This window comes from Emys orbicularis, chromosome 2, assembly GCF_028017835.1.
Source record: "Emys orbicularis isolate rEmyOrb1 chromosome 2, rEmyOrb1.hap1, whole genome shotgun sequence".
Taxonomy (NCBI): Eukaryota; Metazoa; Chordata; order Testudines; family Emydidae; genus Emys; species Emys orbicularis.
The window spans coordinates 68,609,851-68,625,565 of record NC_088684.1 but is presented as its reverse complement, the minus strand read 5'-3'; the positions used below and the strand labels follow the sequence as shown (position 1 = coordinate 68,625,565).

At 41.6% G+C, this 15,715-nt stretch overlaps 1 protein-coding gene across 1 annotated transcript in view; it reads left to right on the top strand.

Moving 5' to 3' along the window:
- LYN (LYN proto-oncogene, Src family tyrosine kinase) overlaps positions 1 to 14,803 on the top strand; it is an 83,413-nt gene extending 68,610 nt beyond the window's left edge. The window contains exons 11-13 of the mRNA XM_065399265.1: positions 1,542 to 1,695; positions 3,184 to 3,315; positions 14,601 to 14,803. Of these exons, the coding sequence (XP_065255337.1) occupies positions 1,542 to 1,695; positions 3,184 to 3,315; positions 14,601 to 14,803 (489 nt within the window). The remainder of the gene's footprint in view (positions 1 to 1,541; positions 1,696 to 3,183; positions 3,316 to 14,600) is intronic.
- The last annotated feature ends 912 nt before the right edge of the window (positions 14,804 to 15,715 follow it).

Sequence of the window (15,715 nt, the reverse complement as noted above, 5' to 3'; positions counted from 1 at the left end):
TATAACATACCATCCACAGGAATTTTGGAAGAGCAGATTAGTCTGTATAGTCCGGGTTCCTTGTTTGGCAGTGGCTTTCCAAGTGTGCAAGGTTTATTGTCCCGTACAGCAACTAGGACACGCTTTGGTGGTATATGAGTATATCACCCTATGTTTTCACACACCATTTTAAAAATGAAGTAATGATCTGGGCAAATGCTGAAAAATCATCTCTGATAACTGCCAAAATATTTACCACTTTTAATTTGGTTTGGATAGTTATGAAATAAAATTACAATTTTTTTCTTTGTTTACATATGAAATTAGGGTACCTAAGAGCAGGGTTTTGCCAAACATTCCTAGTGTATTGACAGATGCATACAGTAAATGGGAATAAGCACAAAGCTAATTGACCTCTGTATGATGATTTTCTTGAAAACGTTCAAATTTGTATTCGATACACTGCTACCTCGATATAACGCGACCCGATATGACACGAATTCAGATATAACGCGGTAAAGCAGTGCTCCGGGGGGGGCGGGGCTGCGCACTCCGGTGGATCAAAGCAAGTTCAATATAACACAGTTTCACCTATAACGCGGTAAGATTTTTTGGTTCCCGAGGACAGCGTTATATCGAGGTAGAGGTGTATTATATTAGCAACCTGTGGAACTCTTTGCCAGAGGATGTTGTGAAGGCCAAGACTATAACAGGGTTCAAAAAAGACCTAGATAAATTCATGGAGGATAGGTCCATCATGCCCATCAGCCAAGATGGGCAGGGATGGTGTCCCTAGCATCTGTTTGCCAGAAGCTGGGAATGGGCACTGGGATGGATCACTTGATGATTACCTGTTCTGTTCATTCCCTCTGAAGCACCTGGCATCGGCCACTGTCGGAAGACAGGATACTGGGCTAAATGGACCTTTGGTCTGACCCAGTATGGCTGTTCTTATAATTTGCAGTTTTGCTAACACTTCAAAGTCTACTTTCTTGCCTAATCTCCCCTTTAAAAGGGGGACACTGTAATAGGAAATCCATACAAGGCTTTTATTTATTTATTAATCCTATTCCATTTTATTATTTGAACATGTTAATTTATCACCAGTTTTTCTATAGGGAATTTTTGGGGAAGAAATCCCACAACGTAATTTTAATATTTCTTTATTAGTATGAAGGCCCTGATTCAGGAAGGCTTGTAAACACATGCCTAACTGAATTCAGTGGGACTTAGCATGTGCTTAAATTCTCTGCCCAATCAGGGACTGTAATGGATGTGGCTGTGGAGGGCCCAATCCTGCAAACACTTATTCACACAAGCAGTCCTTTTAGAATCACTGAGATGTCTATTTTGAGTGAAGATTTGCAGGATTGACCCTTACGCTAAAAGCTTTTCTGGGCAGGGACTTTGCCCCCATATATATGTAAAATGCTCAACACAGTTGATGCTATAGTAATTAATGAAGGTGTACTGATGTGGTAAAGGAGAAGAGCTCACAGTCGCTTAGGATGATACAGTGTGCTGCAAAAATACCAAAAATGAAAGCACTACTCTTTTTACAGATTGCAGAGGGAATGGCATACATAGAAAGGAAAAACTACATTCATCGAGATCTGAGAGCAGCTAACGTTCTGGTTTCGGATTCACTGATGTGCAAAATTGCTGATTTTGGACTAGCCAGAGTAATTGAAGATAATGAATATACAGCACGGGAAGGTATGTATCAATTTATATTTTTCAGCTCTGTAAAACTCATTCTGTTAAGAGACACAGATTTAGGCATTTGTTTAACATAAAAATGAGAAGCACATAGCACAGTGTGAAAAATGCCAGAATAATATGTTAAATACGGTGTTCTAATGACAAAGCTGTTCTTAAAAATTACTCTGTCCCCTCATTCCAGATTGTTCAAACTAGAAAGTTTATGAAAAGTACAGTTTGTACCTTCTTTAAGCAACACAATAAATTTTACAAATCAAACTAATTAACTATTTGGCATAACATAGCAAAGCTTTTCATCTTGTTGAATTAGACAATGAACTGAGTTTTCCTTATTTGCTAAGAGAAAATGTTAGTATTCGTTTTTATCCTCAAACGCATAAATGAGATGTGCTCGAGCATCCTTTCCACAATAGAGGTGGTAAGTAGAAGTGAGAGGATTTTAAAATATGGTTAGAATTCGCTCTGCACCAGCTTGCTTGTGTCGTTTAATATAGTTGGACATGAAACAAAGGATTAAATCAATTAAAAATTATATTAAAGGTAGTCTTGTGCCTAATTCTGCATTTCTTACAAAGGCAAAACTCCCAGGGAAGTCAAGATTCTGTATATGGAATGGAGTTAGTTAGAGGTAATATTAATGACAGCGATGCAAAGTATTTGAGTGGCACAACCATTACATGAAAACTCTCATCTTTTGATTCTGAACTGATAAATGTAGAGGACAATAGAGCATAGACAATGGTGGGTTGAAAAGCGATGTATAACTTTTATTTTTTCTGTCTAAATTTGTAAGTAAATGTAGTAGTTGTGAAAGGTGTTGGGCTCACAACACCTTAGAACGAAGTCTTCAGTTCACTCATACAAATATGGCATTTCGTGTCTGCGAAAAGTTTTCCCCACACTATCATTCCAGTTGGTCTGAAACAACCTATGGGGTGAGAGAATATATAAATATATATATAAATATATGTAAAAGGAGACTAAGGAAGTTAGAAACTGAGTTCCTAACTCCCTTAGGTTCCTTTGAAAACCCCAAATTCAATTCTTAACTTCTCTGAGACTTCCAGGAGACACACAGGATGTGTGAGAGTACATCGTGGTGGTTCCATCTGATCCAGCTCTTAGTACATCTGTACAGTGCTTAGTTTGTAATGAAAGAGGTTCCAGGACTCAAGCAATTTTTTTACATTCATAACTGATGCAGCAAGCCCAGAGGTGCCGGGGCTATGAACTGCCAAGCCTAGAGGTGCCGGGGTTCAGCCCTGGCACAAATTAAGCACTGCATCTGTACAATAACTCTGGGACAGGAAGAGCAGCTAGTACCTTTTAAGTCCCCTAAGATAAAGACAGGATTTTGTACTGAATACTCACTGTATACCCTATACTTAATGGAAATAATAGATGAGTCTATAAGATATGTTAGTAGTTATATTTTTCAAGCAACTTATATACTTGGTTAATTGAGAATATATTGTTTCTTAGGTGCAAAATTCCCTATTAAATGGACAGCACCAGAAGCAATTAACTTTGGTTCCTTTACTATTAAGTCTGATGTGTGGTCCTTTGGAATTCTTCTGTATGAAATTGTTACCTTTGGAAAAATCCCTTATCCAGGTATGGACATTTGCTTATATATCATTACATGTTATTTATATTTTGATGCTCTTTTGGAGAGTCACAGAAAAGAGTTAACTGAGGGGGGGAAAGTGAATATCTTACAATAATGGCAGCACTGTGGATCTGAAGTGTGCATACTGCAGGCTACCTCAAAAATTTTTGAAAACTCTCAGCCATTTTATATGTACCTAACACTGCATGCAACTTTGGGGGAGCTTTAAATCAGCAAGTTATGTGTAATCTAAAATACAAATCCTGCACTGTTGTACTTAGATAGTATGTTTTTGTACTCAAATGATGTTAAAATTGTAGCAAATGCTGAATTCCAATAATTGTCACTGAGCCTGATTTTCCAAAGCTCACTTCAAATGGTTTAATGATAGACTAGACAGCTATCATTACAAGTTCTAAGATTGTGTATCATTGCTATTTGTAAGTAGTGAAATGTAGCTCCTGAATAGGTGGAATTTCAAATGAAACCAACTAAGCAATTCGGCTTTTACATAAACAGCCATAATATTTTGTCAGCATTAGGCACTACAAAAGAACATGAAAGCGGAATCTAGAGAAGTGCTGATTTTCCATTGGAATATTGGCACTTCGGTGATAAGGTAGCTGGGTCTTACATTAGGCAGACCTGATTAAGCAACCTAATGTTGATCTATTTTTCTTTGAAGATATTTTTACAGGAAAACGCATGTGTTACGTAGTTTCCCTGGCTTAAGCAAACAGAAAAACCTTGTATAAAGGTGATAGATAGATATGACCAACAAAAAACTTCGATAATGCAGAATTAAGATTGCCTGGTGGTATCTCATGCCTTTCCAGAAGGTCAAGCACAGCAAAACTCATACAGCTGAAAACCAGTAAATAAAGAGTGAAAGTAATGGTGATGCTAACACAACCTTAACTCTGCCACTCTGGAGCTGGCAGGAGCCACTGGGAATTATTTGCATGCACTGCAGACCACAGTGTTGGTCTAGCTGTGTAGCATGGTGGCAGGATTAGTTGGACCAACTTGTGGGATGTGTGATTGTGATATGACACCTGGGGGGGCTTTTTTTTGGGGGGGGCAGCTAAGCCTTGCTCCCTGCCCTCTTCCCGGTGTGAAAAGAGGTGCCTTGAGAGATCCAGTATGCCGCATTTCAGCAATGAGCTATGTAAGTTATGCCAATAGTGGGACAGAAGTGTCTTCTCGCCGTGGGGACAGTGAGGTGGGGTACGAGCATGGTCTATGGCAGGGGTTCTCAAACTGGCGGTGGGGACCCCTCAGGGGGTCGTGAGGTTATTACATGGCGGGGGTTGTGAGCTGTTAGCCCTCACCCCAGACCCCGCTTGGCATCCACCATTTATAATGGTGTTAAAATTATTTAAAAGTGTTTTTAATTTATAAGGAGGGGGGTCACACTCAGAGGTTTTCTGTGTGAAAGGGGTCACCAGTACAAAAGTTTGAGAATCACTGGTCTATGGGTAAATGGAAGTATAGTATTAGATGGCATCCTGTGTATAAGGGTGAAGGGGCTGTAAAATTTAGCAAAGGTAGGGTTGTTTATGTGGCATGGGCTGTGTTTGAGTAAAGGGCAGGCGTAGGTAGCTCCTCTTCAGTACATCACACCTCAGCAAATAGAAGGTGTTAGGCTCTATCCCACATGGTGACGTGCCTTGTCCCCTGAGTGTTCTGCACGGTGTACAAAAGCGAAGTGCAAGTATAAATGGTATGGGTGTATTGGGGAGGAGCTCAAAGAGGGCAGATTTAAGGTTGCATTAGCACAGACCGTATTCCCTGGTTTTCAAAGGTTTAAATTTGTGTTATTTTCAGGGTTTCTAGATTCTGGTACACAGACAGGAGCAGGGAGAGGGGTTCAGACCATGCCCTGGAGAGGCAGAGCCCCCAAATCCCAGGGCACACACAGGGGCAGGGAAAAGGTCTCAGACCACCCAGAAGGGCAAGCCCAGGAGGGGCCAGGGAGAGAGTGGCAGGACCCCTCAGGTCCTGGCACACACGAGGGGGGGCAGAGGGAGGCGCTAGCGGCCCGTCCAGATCCCAGCACACACAGCAGGTGAGAAGGTGAGGCTGACAGCCCACTTGCTCCTAATCCTCCCACTGCCACCTACCCCCATGTCCCAAATCCTAGTGTCCATCCCCACCCGGACTTTAGCCCCCAAGCCCCACTCCCTCCCCTTGCTGCAGCCTTAACCCCCCCTACCTCATTCCACTCTACTCCTCCACCCTTTAATCTCTTCTCATCTCCCTGCACTCCTCCCATCCCCAGCACTGTGCCACAAATGTATGTGTCATTTCTTTTTGAAAATAGTATGATCCACTTCTGAATTATCTGCTGTAGTCCGATTACATTTCCCAGAAGTTAAAAACAAAAAACCAAGAACTATCACTCTGCAGAAGCAGACAGCAGCAGCATGCCTACAGATCTTCCTCGGACTTCTGCCAAGGGTACGGTCTGAAGTTACAGTGCTGGGGTGTAGCTCAGGTTCTAGGGCCACCGGAGGTCTCCTCGAGCCATCAAGGTCATGTGAAGCCAGGCTGACTGGAAACCCTCTTGCCTGGTCTTTTTCTGCATGTGTACATTACAATCTGTTTGGCATGCGAGTGTTTGTTACATTCCATTCTAGACAGCTAGACTCTTCCTTTAATAATGTTTTCAGTATTGCTTCCCCAAAGGGCCAGTGGGTGCCATGCACTAGCTGAGATAAATTGTTGAGTGAGTGAGAGCAGCTGGGGGATGATCAGAGCCATGGTTTGAGCCCCAGGTGTGTGCAAAAAAAAGAAAAAAGGGTAGAATCTGTGGACTTTATGAAATGTTTTTTTTCCCAAGAGGCTGTATCGAGGGAGCTCCTTGCTCAAATGACCCCACATTTGGACCATTTCCCTACCCCATACTTCCATGAGGCACAGCAAATTTCAAAACAAACAAGCAGAGTTTAGAACATTTAGAAAAAGTCGTCCTTTAAACAGGAAGAGGTTCTCAGCCTTAACTATAGCTGAACTGGCGCTCCACAATGATACATAACATCTATTTCCCCTGGCTCAGGCATCATTTATCAACTCCCACAAGCATTCCAGGAAGTAGAATGCCATCATGTAAATACACATTGAGCTTCACCTTTGAGGTTCTGAAAAGTTCACTTAAGAATCACCCATCTTCCTGAGGGAAAGTTGGAAGGTTTAACCACACTCCTATGTACCCACCATCTGCACTTACTGGATGGTATAGTTTTGAGGAAGAAGAGTCCTAGAGGCCTTCCATCTTCCCTCTTAATATATCCCAGGGTAGTTGACGGCTGCATATACCCATTCAAGCGCAGGAGTTCCTAGAAATGCATTCTGCTAGGTCCTACAGCTCTGGCTGTTTAAACTCTGAAAACACTCAAAGCACCACTGTACAAGCACGTTGGAGTTTTGCGTCCCAGACTGCATAAAGCTTCAAAGGGCTAGAGCAGGGAGTTCAAGCCCTGCTGGGCTAGAATGGTGGGAGCAGGCCTGCCATCCCCAACTGGATTAGGGGGGCCAGACTTTCCAGTTGCTCCTCTAATGAGAAAGAGGGGAAGGGCGAGTCTCCATCAGATTAGAATAGGGGAAAGTGTATTGACCAGGTCACCTCCAGAAAAGGTAGAGTGAATGTAGGTATGTTCACCGCCCCTGAAGACTCTGATCCAGCAAACCACTTAAGCACGTCAGTACTGCTTGACTTCAATGGGACTACTCAAGTCAGTGGGACTGTTCACATGCTTAAAGTTAAACATGTTTAAATGCTCTGATAGGTAAGGGCCTGAATATGTGAATGGGTAGCAGGCCCAGCAGACACCCACTCAACTAACTCACTCTAGTATATCAACCATTAGGCGCCACTTCCTCAAGAAAGTATCAGGTGGAAGTTGTGTATGGTGGGAGGATTTGTGGTATCCTCCCTAAAGCTGAGGTAGTCTGATAGACATGCTTATCATAACTGAACCCAAACGCTTAACATTTTGAGGGTCACCCAATTTACCTATCCGTGGGTATCGTGAAGTTTGCTATTAAGAATTATAATTGTGAAATGTAAAATGTGTGCCTGGGTTTGTGCAGAGATATTAAAAGAAAAACCTAGAACCTCACAAAAAACATGTGTTTTAAAGTTTTGCAACAAATCCTATTTTCCATCTTTACTTCCATAAAAGCAGTGCCATGCTGCCATTTATGCTTTGTTCCAGGAAAATATGTGGCGTATATTGACAGTACAGTACAGTGTTCCACCTGTTTGATTTTAAACTAGTGAGAGAAAGGGTTTCCTTTGAGAAAAGTCTGGGCAATATCCTCCCCGAGGACTTTTTTTTTTTTTTTAAATACCTAACACCCAGTGCAGTCTGAGGCATCCCACCCGAAAAATAGTAATTCTCTGCAGAGTCCCGCACTTAGGACAGAAGAATCCCATGCATTGCTACAGACTAGGGACCGAGTGGCTAGGCAGCAGTTCTGCAGAAAAGGACCTAGGAGTTACAGTGGATGAGAAGCGGGATATGAGTCGACAGTGTGCCCTTGTTGCCAAGAAGGCTAATGGAATTTTGGGCTGTATAAGTAGGGGCATTGCCAGCAGATCGAGGGAAGTGATCATTCCCCTCTATTGGACATTGGTGAGGCCTCATCTGGAGTACTCTGTCCAGTTTTGGGCCCCACACTACAAGACGGATGTGGAAAAATTGGAAAGAGTCCAGCGGAGGGCAACAAAAATGATTAGGGGGCTGAAGCACATGACTCATGAGGAGAGGCTGAGGGAACTGGGATTATTTAGTCTGTAGAAGAGAAGAATGAGGGGGGATTTGATAGCTGCTTTCAACTACCTGAAAGGGGGTTCCAAAGAGGATGGATCTAGACTGTTCTCAGTGGTACCAGATGATAGAACAAGGAGTAATAGTCTTAAGTTGCAGTGGGGGAGGTTTAGGTTGGATATTAGGAAAAACTTCTTCACTAGGAGGGTGGTGAAGCACTGGAATGGGTTACTAGGGAGGTGGTGGAATCTCCTTCCTTAGAGATTTTTAAGGTCAGGCTTGACAAAGCCCTGGCTAGGATGATTTAGTTGTGGATTAGGTCCTGCTTTGAGCAGGGGGCTGGACTAGATGACCTCCTGAGGTCCCTTCCAACCCTGATATTCTATGAGCTACATAGATAATTCATATATGTCAGGGATGAATTAACTGTATCCAGAGATTGGAAGGGGAACTCTAACCCTTACGTCACTCTGTTGGCAGGTTTTAAGAGGCTCCCAAGAGCTTTCTTCAGCACAAATGGTGTGTGTGTGTGTGTGTGTGTGTGTGTGTGTGTGTGTGTGTGTGTGTGTGTGTGTGTAATATTTGTTTCATTTGAAGAATTTAAAATACAAAGTTAAATCTCCTGGTTTATATTGAAAATGTAATACATGTAACCAAAATAACTGTGGGACCGGCAAACAGCTGTGAAAACACAGCTTAGCAAATTAGATGGGTAAGATCGAGTCTGGGACATAACACGCCAGGAAGAAAACTATGTCCTAACTTTGTCCTACCAATATTTAGTAGCCAGGCAAAATGAGTCCCTCTAAAGTAGAAATAATAAATAGTATAAAATAATAAATATATAAATAAATAAAAATAATCAGCTCTAGTAAGAATACCTTACAACATTTTTTTACTAACAGTTGAAAACTAGCTAACTAAATCGAAGGTCTTACATGCAGTCAGCTTAAAGCTCTGTGAAATGGTTTGAATTATATTTGACAAGGGGTTAACACCAGTATGAAGGGAGTATAAACATACAATTTGGCAGAAAACGTTTACAGTCAAGAAAACTGAGTTTTTGTGAGCTTTGTTTCTAAGTTCAACGGCTGTTTTTCTTCCTGATAATCTTGAAGTGATTAGTGGGATTTATAGTTACAGAAACTTGTTTGAAATCTAAAATGCAAATATCTGATTTTGTAGGCAAACAATTTGAACCAGTTGTTGAGAAACTAATTTCCAGCTGATCATATAATATGTCAAATATTGGATACATTCAAACTCACATTGCAATGGCATCATCTGCTATTACATGTACCTCCTTTCAGATCTAGATTCTCCCTCCACACCTGCGATCAGTTACTCCTAACAATACTGGATGTTAGTAAAATAAGAGGGCTCAACATAAGGAATTAGTTCTGCATCCTGTCAAGTTTAATGGCTAACTTTTGTTAGCACTGCCTCAAACTCATAAGTTAGCATCCTGTACAAGATCATGAACTGTGTAAGAGATGTGCATTCAGGATGAATTTCAATTAAGTAATATATGGTTCTGGTGAAACTGTTCATTAAGAAATAGTCTACCCATAATAATGTCTTGGAAAATTAGAGACACACTGCTACACATCTTTAACTTGTACCAGAATCTATGACAACCAATCAAGCTGTATAGCTAGGAAATATTATTTATTCAGTATACACATTTGTATACATGCTCATCATGTTGTGTCTTGGCATGTGTTCTTAAAATGTGTCATTAATAAATGTTGATTAAAAGAAAGAACTCCCCATTATTCTCTTGAAAACTATAAATCATTTTTACAGGTGGGATTTTCACAAATTGGCTGAAGCACAAAATGGGCATATTTGCCCCATTCATTCAGAATATAGCAGAAAGAACAGTAATGGTGCAGGGCTTGATCTGGCAAAATGCTGAACATTCTAGCCCTGATCAAGCAAAGCACTTAAGTACATGACAGTCCCATTGAATGGCACTATTCACTGCTTAAAAATAGGAACATGCTTGCGTGCTTTTTGGGATTGGAGCCAGAGTGCTTAACACCTGGCAGGATGAAGCCCCTGCTGAGCACCTGTTGTTCTTGTGCACTGACGCTCATCAGATAACATTATTAAATCTACAAAAATAAAGTCATTGTAATAGAGCATCGGAGCATTTTGCATGGAAGATAAATGTCTCATTGACTTGCTCTCTTTTATTTTCCATAAGTGCCTTGACCTTTGCTCTGTATTTGTGTAGCAGCAAGCGACTCTTGTCCTATAACGACATCCTGTTTCACTGATATTCTCAAAAGCTACTTTGATGCAAAAGCAAGTGCATTTGCACTATTGTAACTGGGACCATTTCAATGCTTTTCACCATATGGAAAATTGAATGCAAATATTAAACATGGGCCCAAATGAAGAGTTCTGATCCAGATCCAGATTTCATACCCGAGATCTATTTTTGTGCTGGGCTGAAACCAAAACCCTGGATCCAAACATCTCTGAAATTTGGAAATATTTTGATCTGGATCTAAATTCTCTGACTCAGGCTCGTTTCCAGTGTTAATATTTAAGAAATTATATGCAGGGAATTAAAATATAAATGTTAAAAAATATAAGACCTCACCTTAAAGCACTGCAAGAGTGGACACCCATCACTGTTTCTTTTAAAAGGAAAAAAGCATTGGCTTATTCATCCAATAAGGTACTGTGGATGGCAGAACTTTCACAAATGTTATAATTGTCATTAATAGAGACATTTTGAATATAAAAATAAAGTTGCCAATTCAGTTGTAAAGTGCCTGCACAGCTTCCACTATCTTGTAAGACACTACGTCCTGCTTTCCCAGTGTATGTTGGCTCACTTTATGGAGATAAATGGATTTACCTCCTCTCTGCCCCTTTTTGAGACTGTGGAGTCCATACTGACACATGGAGAGAGCAGACCCTGTTCTCTGTGCATCCACAGAGAACCAGGCATAATTTGGTCCTCCGTTAGCAAAGTAAAGCATTAAACTCCCCTCCATATTCTCATTTGAGCATATTTCCTTTGTTCTGTCCTGTTGCCCCCAGCAGCCTTGCTGCAGTACTCTTCCTGTAGTTTAGAGACCAAACAAGTGCTTTCCTTTATTTCTAACACTACTGTCCGTAAATAAGCTGGCCAAATGTGCTGTTAAATACAATGTAACACTATCCCTTCCATCTAATGAATGTGTTAGTCTCTGAAATGTGCTTAGCTTTGTTCACCACTTCATTCACATCTGCCAGTTGACAGTATGGTTTACTGACACACTGTTATCTACTCCCCCGCTTGTTGATCGAAAAAAGGAACTTTTTATTGGCCACATTCTGATCGGCTACACCAGAGTAACTCTTGGTTCTAACGCAATTACTTCAGAAATACACGGGTGATCTGAATCTAGGGTGGCCAGACAGCAAATATGAAAAATCGGGACGGGGGTGGGGGGTAATAGGAGTCTATATAAGAAAAAGACCCAAAAATCGGGACTGTCCCTATAAAATCAGGACATCTGGTCACCCTATCTGAATCTGGCCCAGTATTAGCTAACTTTTGAGTGCACTTTGATGTTTCCTTTTTACTATTCAAGCTGCCTTTTCCCTTTGCATTTCAGAGATGATTGTTTTCTAAGCTTATGCAGAATAGAAAATAAAGCATCTGATTCTTGCTCCCCTTTCTGGTAGGTTTGATGTGATAGGAAAAGCAGCTTCTGCACAGACTGCTGTGGGTATAAAGCACCTTGCAGTTCTTGTTAGTTCTGTGAAAGTCACTGTTCTATCATCCAGATTCCTTGTGCTACATCTGGCCACTCTCTCTTCTCTGTCGGACTAGTTTACAGCTCCTGGAAGCCTTCCTCAGGTGTCACAATTTTCACAAGAGGCTTTGGTTATTTTGTGGGTTTTAGGGAAAGAGGGGCAGCTGCAAGTTTGAGGGAAGATGGAAGCATTCCCTGAAAGCTCTTCTCCCTGCTTTTCTGGATTTATCCTGCTTCCCCCTTGCTTTGCTTCCCTCAAGGCTGTATAATGGTGCGAATGACAAAGACTGTTTGCCTCTGCTCCTCCAAATACAATTATTCTTTATCCTATGCTCTGAAACAAATGGTAGTGAGTATAATATAATAGGTATATCTCCATATTATTATCTTATCTCAGAGACTGGAAGGGACCCTGAAAAGTCATCGAGTCCAGCCCCCTGCCTTCACTAGCAGGACCACGTACTGATTTTTGCCCCAGATCCTTAAGTGGCCCCCTCAAGGACTGAGCTCACAACCCTGGGTTTAGCAGGCCAATGCTCAAACAACTGAGCTATCCCTCCCAAGAATGAATGATCTTGTAGTTAAGATGCCAGACTGTCACTCAGATGATCTGGGTTCAATTCTCAGTTTTATCACAGATTGCTTGTATGTGACTTTGGCCAAAGCATTTAATCACACTCTGCTTCAATTCCCTTCTGCTGATACTACTACACAGTACCTTTCTCTCAGCTGTTGTCTAGCAACTCTTCAGTAGTCACAGGGTTTCTGTTCACAGCTGATTTTTCTAAGTACTCTAAAATCCCCATACATAGGCAGAGTGCCTTGAAACTTACTGTGCCACAGCAAGGGTAGGAGTAGAGCGTGTGGCACAAGGTTGGGGTCATTTGCCCAAGGGGTTACCAACATACAGGTCTCCTCCCAACATAATCTGGTATAAAACTGCCCTTATGTGCCCACAGATTGAGTGCAAAGGAGAGAGGGAACATGAAGTATCTGGTAGTAGGATGCCACTCTGAAAATCCATTAATAAAAAACTTGGCTGGTTTACCCAAGTTGAAGGTGTCATTAGGATCCAAACCAGTGAGACCAAGTTTGTCAGGGTTGAGCATCCAGTTCTGAAGGAGTACACAGATGAAATTACCATGGTGCTATTTGAGAGGCCCCATGGGTCTGGGTGTACAGAAGAGAAAGGATGTAAAACAGAATAAAGAGGAAACAACTCCTCTGGAGAAACGTGTTATTACACAATCAAACATCTAGTCTGGTCATGAGGTACTAAGAAAGGCATCTGAGCTCAAGGATGGCTTCAGAATTGGTGTGTCAGTACTAGGTGAGGAGTAGGCACTATGGTTACCGAGGCTTCTGACACTTTAAAAGGCTGTGCCAGTTTGTTCTTCAATGTTGCTTTAGATTTAACCAATACCAGATTGTGCAGGGTGAGGGATTGTCTTGCAGGTTAGGGCTAAAGAGATGATCGAAGGTAGTGCTGAGACCAGACTGGTAAAGTGTCTCTTGGGTCCTGTGTAAGAGAAGCTCTGCACAGAGGCTGGTGTTGGTACCATCAATGGGCCCATTGGAAGATCTCCCCCTTTAGGTGCAGGGAGTAAAGGTGTCTCAAAAATAGTACATAAGATTACTGAGTGATCTAAACATGGGATTCTGTCTCCAGTATTATCAATGGGTAAGAGGTACACCTCTTGAAGGCCTTAGGGGTTTCAGGCTGGACATAATCCAGGTAAAGTACTAAGGTCTCCTAGGACAATGGAAGGGCTGCTTACACTAAACAAGCCTATGCTACTCTAAACTATTTAGAGAGCTGAAAGCTAGGCTTGAGAAAATATAGTCCCGAGGACACAAAGGTTCATTCCATTCACCCTCTGCAGTGACCATGAAGGAGCAAGGGCCATGGGGTCATATCCCTTATGGAGAATAGCGTATCTCCCTCGTGAAAGAGAGCTCATGACACAGCTTTTCAAAGTAGTTACAGAGCCTGACATGGCACAGCCCACAAGTTGTGAATACAGAGAGGGCCTTGAGGAAAAACCCTCTATTTCCTGGTTTTCCAGCAGTTGGATTTTTGGAATTTAACTTGTGTTCTGGAAAGGCATGAGGAACACAGAGCACTCTCTACAACCTTAACCCTACATTAAAGGGTTTTTGCATGTGAATTTATATTTAAGCTCTGTAAGGCAGAGACTGTCTTATTGTGTATATGCACAGCATCTAGTACAATGGGGACCCTGACCCCCAAGACAATACTGTAGTTCAAGTAAATTGCCAGGAGATTGCAAAATATTTCTCATTTACCGTGTCTCTTTGCTAGCTTTAATTAAAAAAGGTAAACAAAAACTTGCCATGTCCCCTTAGGGTACGTCTACACTTACCTCCGGGTCCGACAGCAGGCAATCGATGTTCTGGGATCGATTTATCGCGTCTTATCTAGACACGATAAATCGATCCCGGAAGTGCTCGCCGTCGACGCCGCTACTCCAGCTCAGCGAGAGACGTACGCGGCGTCGACGGGGGAGCCTGCCTGCCGCGTCTGGACCCGCGGTAAGTTCGGACTAAGGTACTTCGAATTCAGCTACGTTATTAACGTAGCTGAATTTGCGTACCTTAGTCCGAAGTGGGGGGGGTAGTGTGGACCAGGCCTTAGATTAATTAACTTGAGTTTTTGGGGTGTGGAGTAGCAGCAAAAGAAGGTGCTCTACTCTGATCATTGACACAAAGCTGCTTCTAAAATCATTTTTTTTGTTTTAGGTATGAGTAATGCTGATGTGATGGTTGCTCTTCAGCGTGGGTACCGCATGCCACGCATGGAAACCTGCCCAGCTGAGCTTTATGATATCATGAAAACATGCTGGAAAGATAAAGCAGAAGAGAGGCCAACATTTGATTATTTACAGAGTGTGCTAGATGATTTCTACACAGCAACAGAAGGGCAGTATCAACAGCAGCCATAGAACAAAGGAACACTTTGCCAGTTGGCATAGACCATTGTTCGGACAAACTGGGCAGACCAGTTATTTCATGTATTTGGATATCCTGACCAATTGTGGCTTCTGAAACTGGAGGCTGAAACTCCACAGGAAGAATCCTTCTGCCTAGAAATAAACCATGTTTTTCTATGGTTAATTTAATTTGAATGATCACTCTGCTTGAGGTTAGGAGTTTTCTTTAGATGTTATCTTTTTATTTGCCTAAATAAACATCCAAACAAGACAAGCTTTGAAAACAAAGACAGAGTGCAGTCGCACCAATACAGACTTACAAAGCATTTGAAGCTGCAAACAGAATTTGGGGAAATCTCTAAATGATAGCATGCCTTACAAGAAAATGTATGAAGTCTGAAGATAAATATGAACAATTTATGAATGGAAAAGTTAAAGAATTTCTGCTCCCAAATTAGCTTTTTGAAAGATAGCACATCATGAAAGTCGTGCTTTGTATTTTTATAGCCTCTGGTTATCTTACATCAGTATCTGGAGAACAGTATCTTGTTGCAAGATTCAAATATTTAGGATGTAATCATCCTCTTTAAGAAAGGGTTAAAGGTAATTTCTACACTTAATTTAATTCTCTTTGGCATCTATGCACAACCCAAGCATTTACACTGTTAAGGTTTGAAAAGTGTCTTTTACAGGCACCAAGGTAAGAATAAGACCTGCAATATTGTGAAATTGCATTATTATGCTCAATGTGTCAGAAAAAAGACAGCATAGTGCCTTGCTCTGCATATAGAGCACCATGAATTTAAGCCTGGAACCACCTGCTCAAAATTCATTTTTTCCCCTGGGTTAAGTCAGTGGCAAATCTCCCCTATATTTTGAAGGGAGCAGGATCTGGCCCCCAGTAGTTTGAAACACTGTGATCCA